General features: G+C 36.0%; 1 protein-coding gene across 13 annotated transcripts in view; it reads right to left on the bottom strand.

Annotated features, from left to right (window-relative positions):
- Window positions 1-11,434, bottom strand: part of si:dkey-37g12.1 — a 45,201-nt gene that overhangs the window by 23,049 nt on the left and 10,718 nt on the right. For 4 of the 13 annotated variants that reach the window (XR_015476824.1, XR_015476826.1, XM_087237477.1 and 1 more), the window contains exons 1-10: window positions 10,840-11,201; window positions 6,602-6,664; window positions 6,322-6,492; window positions 3,855-3,976; window positions 3,429-3,518; window positions 3,181-3,326; window positions 1,191-1,312; window positions 947-1,093; window positions 688-842; window positions 418-553 (exon numbers count right to left, since the gene is read on the bottom strand). Coding sequence is in view for 6 of the 13 variants with exons in the window: in XM_087237477.1 (XP_087093603.1) it covers window positions 418-553; window positions 688-842; window positions 947-1,093; window positions 1,191-1,312; window positions 3,181-3,326; window positions 3,429-3,518; window positions 3,855-3,976; window positions 6,322-6,492; window positions 6,602-6,608 (1,096 nt within the window). In the remaining 7 variants the exon portion in view is untranslated. Of the gene's footprint in view, window positions 1-417; window positions 554-687; window positions 843-946; window positions 1,094-1,190; window positions 1,313-3,180; window positions 3,327-3,428; window positions 3,519-3,854; window positions 3,977-6,321; window positions 6,493-6,601; window positions 7,961-9,478; window positions 9,620-10,839; window positions 11,202-11,434 lie in introns of those variants that run through there. The other 9 variants (XR_015476825.1, XR_015476827.1, XM_087237480.1 and 6 more) reach the window with 6 other exon arrangements.

The following is an 11,434-nucleotide window of genomic DNA, read 5'->3' as shown; positions in this document are numbered from 1 at the left end:
AAATTGTGTTGGAACTGCAGGAATAGGCAAAGGCTTAATTATTCCTTTACCAAATACAAACCAGAAGTACGTACCTTTGAACTCGGCATTATACTCGGCATTAGATAAGCACATGTAGGCTATAAACAAGTCCATAAAGGTTTGGGAAAGTAAAATATTCATATTATTACAAAATACAGTGTTTGCCATTCAGCTGGGAATACTATGTACTATATATATGTCAAGGAAAGTTCAAACAGAGCACCCTAATAGCAAAGGAAATTGACTTTAAACATGGCATGGTTGTTGATGCCAAATGTGTCACCAAACCTGATCGGTTTGAGATTTTGCATGGTCTACTGAGTCTTGATTTCTGCTGTGAATTTCAGATTGTACAATCATTATAGAATAAAGCTACTGAGTGTAAAGTCAACAAACCTTTGATAGTTCTGTTCCACATCCGTCTAGTGACAGCTAAGCCATCATATGGGTTTCCATTTTCTGCCAAAGTTTCGTTTAATGCATGAGCATACAGCCAGACAGTATCATGAGCTATCGCTGCTAACACTGAAACCTGTTGAATTAAAAATTATTAAAAACAGCTTCAAGTTAGTCTGCTTCGTTCATTCATCTACACAGAAACTCACTGCCAATAGTATCATTAATAAAAGAGTCAGCTTTTGTTGATTTCTATAATCTAAAACCAACCTTTTCCGTTTGAGCATATGTATAGCCAAAGTCTATTTTGGATCTACTGATGACATTCTCTGAGAAAGCCTGATACCGTTTATCACTGGGTTTATACAGAGACAGGAAAAACAGAGCCTGATAGGCCTGCTTGGCCATTGAGTCATATGAATCGCCTGAAAAAAAGAAGTCATGCAGCATTAGAAAATTACGTCATGTTAAGTAATATCTTATTTTTGGGGGTTAGCAAAGTCATCGTGTTTGTGGTTATGTAACGCACCTTGTTCCCAGTCAAAACTGCCAAACAAGACCTTTTGCTTGTACGGCTCGAAACAAAAGAAAACAAAATCTCCATTGGTCAGGCCTTTCTTGTGAGCTTCAATTAGTAAACTACGAACCACCTTGCCATGTGCTGATATCACAATAACTGTGCAGGTGTAAGAATAAAACAGATGAATAATTTAGTTTCACAAAATTTTTCTGAAAATAAAATGTCATTCTCATTCAAACAGAGGAATTATTACTGCGAGCCACTTGAGCCATCTCATTTAAGACCCTTGACCAGTTCGACGTGGACCCCTGAGAGAGCGAGCTGTGGATGTCTTGATACTTGGCCACTGTGATGTTATTGTGCTCTGCTTGATACCTGTGGAGAAAACAAGATTTTATTATAATATTAATATATATATATATATATATATATATATATATATATATATATATATATATATATATATATATATATATATATATATATATATATATATATATATATATATATATATATATAGAGCACTGTCATCAAACAGCAATAAGTTCACTGCTTCGAGTTCCAACTGGGTCAGTTGGCATTTGTGTGAGGAGTTTACATGTTCTCCCCTTGTTTGCGTGGGTTTCCGCTGGGTACTCCAGTTTCCAAAAGCATGGGGTATGGGTGAATTAAATAAACTAAATTGGACATAGTGTATGAGTGTGTGTGAATGTGAGAGTGTATGCATGTTTCCCAGTACTGGGTAGCGGCTGGAATGGCATCATGGCTGCATAAAACATATGCTGTAATAGTTGGCGGTTCATTCCACTGTGGTGACGCCTGATAAAAAACAAACTAAGCTGAAGAAAAATAAATGAATGAATAAAAGTATTTTCCCAGAGATGGGTTGCGGCTGGAAGGGCATCTGCTGCGTAAAAAACGTCTTGGATAAGTTGGCGGTTCATTCCGCTGTAGCGACCTGGATTAATAAAGGGACAGAAAAGAAAAGGAATGACTGAATGAATAATAGTATGAAACACTTTTTAAATATTATCTTCTTGGATATATAACAGCAACTATATTATTTATAAAATATGTGGGACAAAGCTAAGACTTCCCATTTAAAATTAAAATTATTAGCCCTTCTGTGAAATTAATTATTTTTGAGGACATTTACATAGTATTTCCTAATATTTTTCTTCTTAAGAATGTCTTATTTTAGCTCAACTGAAATAAAGGTGCTTTTTTAAATGTTTTAAAACAAATTTGAAGATCAAAGATAATTTATTTTGATTGGATACGGAACCAAGTTGTCCAAGACTTGCCTAGTTAAACTAATTAACCAAGATGAAACTTTAAATTGCACTTTGACCCTATGACTGCCCCACCAACAACAAAAAAAATTTGGATTGCATTTCTTAAATCCTAATGTTTCTAGTTAAATGTACTTTTTTTCAACACATCTCATAACTTTCTAAAATATCAAGCATTTGGTAGAGCAGGCAGTTAAAGGGTTGCTAAACAACAGTCTCTTGCACAATTATGAATTTCAAATAAATGTTTTCAGGTAAAAAAAAAAAAAACAAGACAAAAGCAGCAGCAGTGGTTGCCAAGATGCTACCATAAATTGAGTAAATAAATTGTGTTTTACTGTAGCGTTGTATCAAATCATTTAGTTTTTCACTCTATTAATTTACAGATATTTATCCATAGACTTTGATTACAAATTTTTCATGGTTTTGGTTATGATAAACATATGAACATATTAGGGCTGGGTTGATAGACATCACGATACTGAGCCGATACACGATCCACGTCCACATTGGTGTTTCATTTAGCATTTCTAAACAGCTCTCCATCCACACTATACGCACATCACTTGACCACACACACACACACACACACACACAAACACAAACACACACACACACACACACACACACACACACACACTCTGTCATGCACTCTAGCATATGCGCACGTCTGAGCTACAGGCAGCCAGCAGGTGCTTCGAGCACGAAACCCCAGAGAGCAGTGCACGTCGGACAGTTTAATCAAGAATGTACCGCTAGATCGCATCTCACTATAGTTGTAAGAGTTGACATGGGTTGTAAGTGTTGCGTTTATAAATATGCCGCAATAAAGGTTTTGTTTCCATTTCCCCGCGATGAGAGCACAGCTCACGTGTGGACCCACATATGTGGATTACAGTGGTCTGCTAACATGCGACAAAAATATGTTTGTAAGGAACATTTTGTACATACTTGATGCCCTCAACAGGAATAGCCCAGGTTGGTTTGCCGTCATAGATGATGCCGATGTGCTGCCAGCCAAACTGTTTACAGATTTCCACAAAGAATGCTCCTAGTTTAGTGAAGGGTCCAAACACTCTAGTTAACGTTGGGTAGGCCTGAATATAAGGATCCAAAAGAAAAATCCATAAGGTTACCAAATATCAATGCACATTATAAGATACAAACATATCAATGCTAACATACACATCACAACCAACCTTCTTATCCAGAAACTGTTGGTCTGCACATACCGGACTGATGACAGCAATGTTCCAGAAAGCTGCTAGTTTAGCAGTCACTGCACAGACCTTAAATAAGTATTAGCAACAGATAATAATACTCCATTTCCTCCTTCGTGAATATTTGAGAGTAATATGCCTTGTAATGATGATATCTTGTGACAAATCAGATTATAACGACTTTCGTAATTACTTTTTGATAGCCCATCATGCGTTAAAAGTCAATTTGAAGCTTTAATTGGAATTGTGTGCTTGTAGAAGACAGGTATCTTCATTTAAGAGTCTACTGTGTGAGTAATGATATAATGTGTGAAGATTGACATGTTCCAATTGAACCAGCTGTATTTTTATTATTTTGACCTTTAGTTCTCTAGCCTTGAAAATGACGCTAATGCAAGCACGTACATTTGAGCAAGACGGTCCAATGAAAGCGCTGTATTTATGCCTATTGTAAAGCGCTGCAATTTTCCCTGGACCACGTAGATCATTGCATTCATCATCCACATAATGATAGTCCAGATGATGACCTGAGACAAATCAATCAACATCTTATTACATTAAGTATGATACATTGTATAAAGACAAAAACTTCTAAATGATCAAAAAAAATGTAAAATAGATATTAAATAGATAGAAAATAAACTGTTCATTTTTTATATATTCGAATATGTCCTGATTAATTATATACAGGTATGTGCCAAAATAGAATATCGAGGTAAGTCAATTTATTTCAATACTTTGTTTCAAAACATGAAATTTGTGTGTTATATTAGTTCACTACACATAACATGAAATATTTCAAGCCTTCATTTGTTTCAATTTGAATGATTATGGATTAAAGATGAAAAAAAAACTAATTGAGTTTTTCACAACATTAGAATATTTCATGTGACCAATAAAAAAAGGATTTTACACACATATTAGCCTTCTGAAAAGTGTCAATGTACTGTATTATTTCCTCAGTACTTTGTTGGGCCTTCTTTTGCGCTAATAACATCATCAAGGGTGTATCACATGGATCAGCCTTTGACACAGTTGAGTTGTTATGGCAGCCCATAGTTGCTTTGATATTAACCTTTAGCCCGTCTGCATTTCGGGGTCTCTGTTCCCTCATCTTCCTCTCGACAATAGCCTATAGATTATCAATGAGTTTTAAGTCAGGTGGGTTTTCTGGCCAATTAAAACCAGGGATATCATGACGCTTAAACCAGGTACTGGTAGCTTTGGCAATGTGTGTAGGTCATGCTGAAAAAAAATCCTCATCTCCAAGTGGTATAGAGCTGTGTTAATTGTGAACTTGATAAAAGACAATGGACCCACACCAGCATATGACATGGCTCTCCAAACCATCACTCACTGTGGAAACTTCACACTGGACTTAAAGCAGCTTGGCTTTTGTGTCTCTCCGATCCTCCTCCAGACTCTGAGATCTTGATTTCCAAATGAAATACAAAATTTGCCTTTATCTGAAAAGAGGACTTGGGACCACTGGGCAACAAAGCAGTACTTTTTCTTTTTACCCCGGCACAGATGCTTCTAACATGGTTTTTGGTTCAGGAGTGGCTTGACGCATGGAATTCTACAGCTGTAGCCCATGCCCTGCAGACGTTTGTATGTAGTGGTTCTTGATGCTCTGACACCAGCCTCAATCGCCCTTGCTTGACAATCCTTGAAGGGCTGCAGTCATACTTGTGCACCTTTTCCAGCCACATTCCCTTCCTCTTAACACTCCATTAATATACTTAGATACTGCACTCTCTGAGCATCCAGACTCTTTTGCAATTGCCTTTTGAGACTTTTCCTACAGAGGATTCCAATGATGGTCTTCTGCACAACCGGCAAGTCAGCAGTCTTCCCCATGGTTCTGAAGCCTACTAAGGCAGATTGAGACATTTTCATGGCTTTGCATTAATTAGCGGACTAGATTGAGACACAGGGAGCCTACAATGTTAAGCTTTGTCATGATATTCTAATTTTTTGAAATATAGTTTTTTTTTTTGCATCTTTAATCCATAAACATTCGATTTGAAACTAAAGAAGACTTGAAATATTTCACTTTGTGCATATTAAACTAATATAACATACAAGTTTCCCTTTTTGAAATAAATTATTGAATTAAATGGACTTTTACTCAATATTCAAAGATTTTTGGCACATAAACCTGTATTTTGTTTGATGATCAAACCAACTATCATACTTTTTTCACCATTAGTTTCAGAAAGCACCAACAAAAATGTCAATTCAGTGTTCAAGGTCATTCAGTGTTTCTATACAAAATTAGTTCAGTCATCCTCAGAATAAGAATATTTGTACTTGTATAATTATAATGTCTTTAAACCACTAAGATTTACCCATTACCCTCTTCTTTTATGCATAGCCACAGATAAGAAGTGATTATTTTGCACATAAATATATATTTTACACTGAAAGATGTTGAAACATTTCACCCATATTCAATATTCTACTTTCACAAGTTAATTGAAACATTAAAGTGATAGTTCACCCAAAAAATAAAATTTGGTAAACATTTGATTATCCTCCACTTATTCCAAACGACTTCTATTCCACTTTTTTCTGTTGAACACAAAAGATGATACTTACAAAAAGAACTATTGAGAACTAACTATTGACTTCCTTATAACATGTAAAACTCACACGGGTTTGAAGCAAGTGAAGAGTAAGTAAATGATGACTGGTTTGTGATTTTTGGGAAAGCTATCCCTTTAAAGTGAACACTTTACTAGCATCTAATGTGCTTTCTAAATATAGAAATAATTTTCTTGAATTTAATTTCATGCGACACCAAAATATAATTTCTCACATCTTTAACTCAAATATTTCTCATCTACTTTTCTACAAATAGCTGACTGACCTCGCAGAAGCTCCGGGCTGCTGTTTACAGAACTGATGGCGATTAGAGCACCAGCCCCAATCCGACCAGAGCTGAAAGGAATGGAGGTGTTGGGCATGGAGATCAGCAAGGTGAACCTGGTGCCCAGACTTACATGAACCAGAGCCATCAAAAGCAGCATTGAGCCAAGAGCTGTGAAGATACACTGCTTGAATGGCTTTAAATAAAAGCATCAATATTAAAAAGCACATGCACTATGATTACTATATGAGTGGAATTAATTATAATGTAAATGACTCACCATTCATTCCAAAGAAATAACTCCAGCTTCAACAAAAGCAGCGAAACAAATATCAGAAACTACCTGCAACCAGAATGGGAAAGATATCTAGTGGCAAACTTTGGCCATATGGTTTTGATCAGAAAGCAGCCATCCACAACAGAAATCTCCCCAGAGCGACTGTAAATCAAGGGTCGCACATTAATACTGGCCTGTATCTCAAGCTCTGGTGCTCCTCTGACGTTTGTTTACAGCTAAATAAGCATATGAGTAAACAGATGTCTATGGGAACTCTCATGTCCATGAGCTCCGGACAAAACTGTGTTGTGTCTGTTAGTGGTTTAAGTAGTGAAGTTTTCTGTTTACATATTTAATAAGGGCTCTTTTTAGAGCATAAACATAGTTTTCCTAAAATTATGACACAGCTGGTGAATGGTCTAAATTAATACATCTATTACTTAATACCTCTAACCACACTAACGGTTATTTAATTACATTAACTATTTCACAAAATTTAAAATTAAATATTTAAAATTTTAAATACGCATGAGGCATACTTTTATGAATGCTCTAGTTTGCATACATTTCCTAGAACAAAAATCTGAATATTGTTGGGGAAGAAGGGGTACAAATTCTAGTTTATAGGAATAATTCATCCAGTACTGTAAATTCTGTTATCATCTACTCACCCATCACTTGTTCAAAGTGAAACAACTTGTAAGTTCCCAACAGCTAGAACACAAATACATTTTTACAATTTTTGTAGAAGAAATTTTAATGCAAAAAGCCTATCGTGCATTAAAGCTCCAAATCTAAAAATTGCCGAATGCTTGAAAAACAGTTTTTTCTCTGCCATCTCTCACCATAAATTGAGGCAAGAAAAAAAAACTTTGACTGCCAACAAAAAAAATAATGTAAACTTTAAATATAATTGATGTTTAATTCACATATTAATATTCTTAGATCAAGAATCAGCCAGGTCAAATGGTTAAAGTTGAAATAAGCACAATGTCAGTGCCCTGCACACTCTGCCACTTGAAAGGTTTCTACAGTATATCGTGGGAATTGCCTCAAGTGCATCTGTCCATCTGAATTCTCTCTCAGAGAGAGAGAGAGAGAGAGAGAGAGAGAAACAAAACACCATGGCAAAGAGAGATAAATGTTGTCAACATGTTTCCCTCAAACTACTTAAAAACAACAAATACTATTTTGGGGTCAGTTTATGCCACTGCACAAAAATACATGGGAATAGTACAGAAATAGCGGAAAGACATTTGCATTTGGTATTGTATGAGGCAGTTAAGTGCAATATAATTAAATAGATCATAAAATTGTTTAAACTAGGGATGCACTGATATAATATTACTTAGCTATTTGCTAGATATGATTAATAATGATGCAGGCATTCAAAACATTTTATTTCAGAGCAAAATGTCCAATATGTATAGAATATCTGGAGTCCCCCAAGCCCAAGAACTGAAACAAAGCAATTATAAAGTTTGAAATAAAACTTCTTGGAGGATAAAAAATAATAATAATGCACTACAGGGAATATTTTTCTTCTGTAAAATGTATTTATTTATTTATAATTTATTTATATATTAGTTTTATTCTATGTCAAATAAAAGTAATGCTGTTAGCCAAAAAATAACAATTATGGGTATAGCCTAGTTTAAATTATACACAAACTGATTAGTGGTAGCCAATGTGACACTGATACAGGTAAAACAGGCATTGAAATGTATCACCAAGTCACAGAACACAGAATGTGTATTCATTGTAAGTACAGTGCAGTATAAAAACATTTCCTTTTAATATTAATTACAGGGAAACCTGTAAAACATCTGCAGTTTTATATATATGAGCAATATCACACGAGTAGCAGTGCGATATGGCTGTGTATCGGCACTGGTGGGAGGCGTGCGCTGGCACGAGGCCGCAGGCCTCCAGCTGACTATTCGGATTTGCTGGTCAAAACATTACAAGTAATAAAATGATAAATGAGTAATATGAGAGAGGCATAATAAGAGATGAATCTGGTTTAACTTGTTTTCAACATTACATTAAATGCCTTATTTTGGTAGTTTAGTTGTACTGTTGCAGTGTGGTAATCTTGTTAGTCGATCGTTTGGAGTTTTACACTTCAAAAGTATGAAGAATATAACATTTGTTGATCTTATTTGCAGTGTAAAAGTATTACGTTACAATCTAAAGTCAATTAAAAAGGTAGCTAAATACATTACTTAGTAACTATTTAAGGAAAGTAGTGTCAAAGTGCGTGTTATTTATTTATTATGTTTTTAAAGAGTATGTGCTTATTTAGACCTCTACTTATTTGCAGTTATTAAGCATCTAAACTGGGGATGCTCTGATATTGTTTCTAGCTTAATAAAGAAAAAAATCATTTTATATCAGAATCAGTTTAAAAATCCTTATAATTATATATTTTTTGCTGAATGAGAATGTCAGTTTTCTGTGGCACAGGGAATAATTTCAGATTCTCTGCACATTTGTGCAGTTTATTTATTCAAAAAAAGTGGACTGGATACTCAAGATGTCACTCGTTAAATCAATTACTAAATTATCAGAGATCATAAATATAAGAAACTAGTTATTATACACTGTTAAGAGTTTAAGAGTAGGCACTAAAGCCTAACCCTATTCCACCAAGGTCCACTTTGTTTAAAATGTCTGGCCTCGCCCTTCATTAATAGTAGTTGTACTGTAGTATTAGTAATCTCCGGGTCAATAATAACTCTTTAATGAAATCTCTGAACTCAGATCTTATGCTCATGGCCACTCAGAGGTTTGAGAATACACATGATGAAAATTAGGTCAAATTTACATTTTTTATTATTTAACAATAAAAAAAGTGCTGTGAATCACATTAAACACTACCTTAATAGCCTCAAAATATCTCTTGTTGTCTACTTTCTGAACGAATCCGTTTTAAACAGTCCAGACAGTGCTTTACTTCTTTGTTGAATGATTCAGTTGTTTGAGCGAATGGTCTCACTCGTTTGACTTTACTACCACCTGCTGGAAGATTTAGATTCTTATTTTGAGGATTATTTTTATATTTAATCAAAATCACACTTTTTCACATAAAAATGCAATAAAGTACAATAAACTATAATCTTTTAAATAAAGGCATAGTTCACACACAAAATAATTTTGTCATCATTTACACATTTTGGTGCCATTTAAATCTGTATGAATTTCTTTGTACTGTAGACGATCTTTTGTAAATGTTTACTTGCTTACTTCTTTTCTAATTTAACACAATAATGAACTGAAATCTTCTTCCGGTGGTCAATTCTGAGTCAATTTTACAACTTTCAATTAAATTTTTTTGAATTTAACTCAGGAAAACCAAAAATGACCCAGTAATGGTCATTTGTTGTTGTTTCTCTTCAGGGTCGTAAGTAGTACATGTTTGATGACAATTTATTCATTTCATTCATGTGTTGTAGGAAAACTCGCCCATTTCAAGAAACTGAAAAGTGTTTTTTTTGTTTTTTTTTTTTACAAAATGATTTTAAATGTTCTTTAAATTAAGGTAATTAATAAATATTTCACCAATAAATATTTAATTCTTACATCTGCAAGTGTTTTTTTGTAGGTGTGTGTTTTTGTTTGTGTTATATATATATATATATATATATATATATATATATATATTTTTTTTTTTTTTTTTTAGAGAAAAGCTAACAGTAGCTTGAATTGGTCCATCCGTAACTCCACATAAGCAGTAATTTTAAAGTTTCGTCCGGTCATTCGGGTGACATCTTCTGTCTGGAGCATCAGGCAAATCTTCTGCTGTCCAGAATTAGGTGGTTTGTCTTGGTCGGGCATCTCAGCTGAGACCTGTCCACTATGGGTGACCCTACCGGTAGCTGTGAAGTACCAGTGGCGTAGCTCTCAGCATCACTGATGCACACAAGCCCTCACAGCACGTCAAGCTGCAAACCATGTGAGGGACCCTAACCTACCCTAACCCAACAGCCAACACTAACAACCCTAACAACAATCACAAATGTGCCAAAAACCACTCAGAGGAGACCAGCAACACGCAAGAAACCGCCTAGAAAACCTTGCTAAACGCATGTCAACATCCAAAAGAACCCAAGAGCTGAATATCAGCAGCACGGACCATCACCAAAACATCCAGCAATGTGATAAACTTGAATGAAAAGTTAAATTTGATTTATTGCAAACTTATTCTATAACTATATACAATATATACAGTATGTACATACGTGCCCATGGTCCTCCATCTGGCACTAGGATGACTCAGTGCCTGGGCCTCTTCCTCCGGGGCTCCTTGGGCAGTGGCTCTTTGCTGATGTCCACCTTGATGTGAGGGGGGACGCTGGACTCTGATCTGACCTCTGTGATCAGCACACGTCCATCAGGCAGCTCTGTCTCCAGCAGTGCAGGCCGGTCCAGCTTCTCCCACAGCCGCTGCTTTACCTCTAATCCTTGCTGGAGGGTGTACTTGCCAGCACGCTTCTTCTCGGTGGAGTCCATCACACTACGGTAGATAACCTGATACTCCTGTACACTCCGGCCGTGGATGGAGAGCGGCTCCTCCTGCGGACACCCACCCGCTGTGAAGACTGAGGCTGCGGGACGGACGACAGGAAGGACAGCTGCAGGACGGAGGACAGGAAGGACAGCCGCGTTCCTCAGGTGTCGCTCCAGCAGGAAGTCCTTGAGGTGTCCGGGGAGAGTCCTGGTTCTTCGTGAGCGTCGCAGTGCCATCGTGAACAACTTCAAAACAACTTCCCAAACTGATGAAACTTGTTCAGTTGTGTAGCGGGATGATCAGAATCGACCACTATATAGACAGTT

Source organism: Danio rerio, chromosome 1 (assembly GCF_052040795.2).
Source record: "Danio rerio strain M-AB ecotype USA chromosome 1, GRCz13ab, whole genome shotgun sequence".
Classification (NCBI taxonomy): domain Eukaryota; kingdom Metazoa; phylum Chordata; class Actinopteri; order Cypriniformes; family Danionidae; genus Danio; species Danio rerio.
The sequence above is the reverse complement of the archived record's forward strand: the minus strand, read 5'-3'. Positions and strand labels throughout refer to the sequence as shown.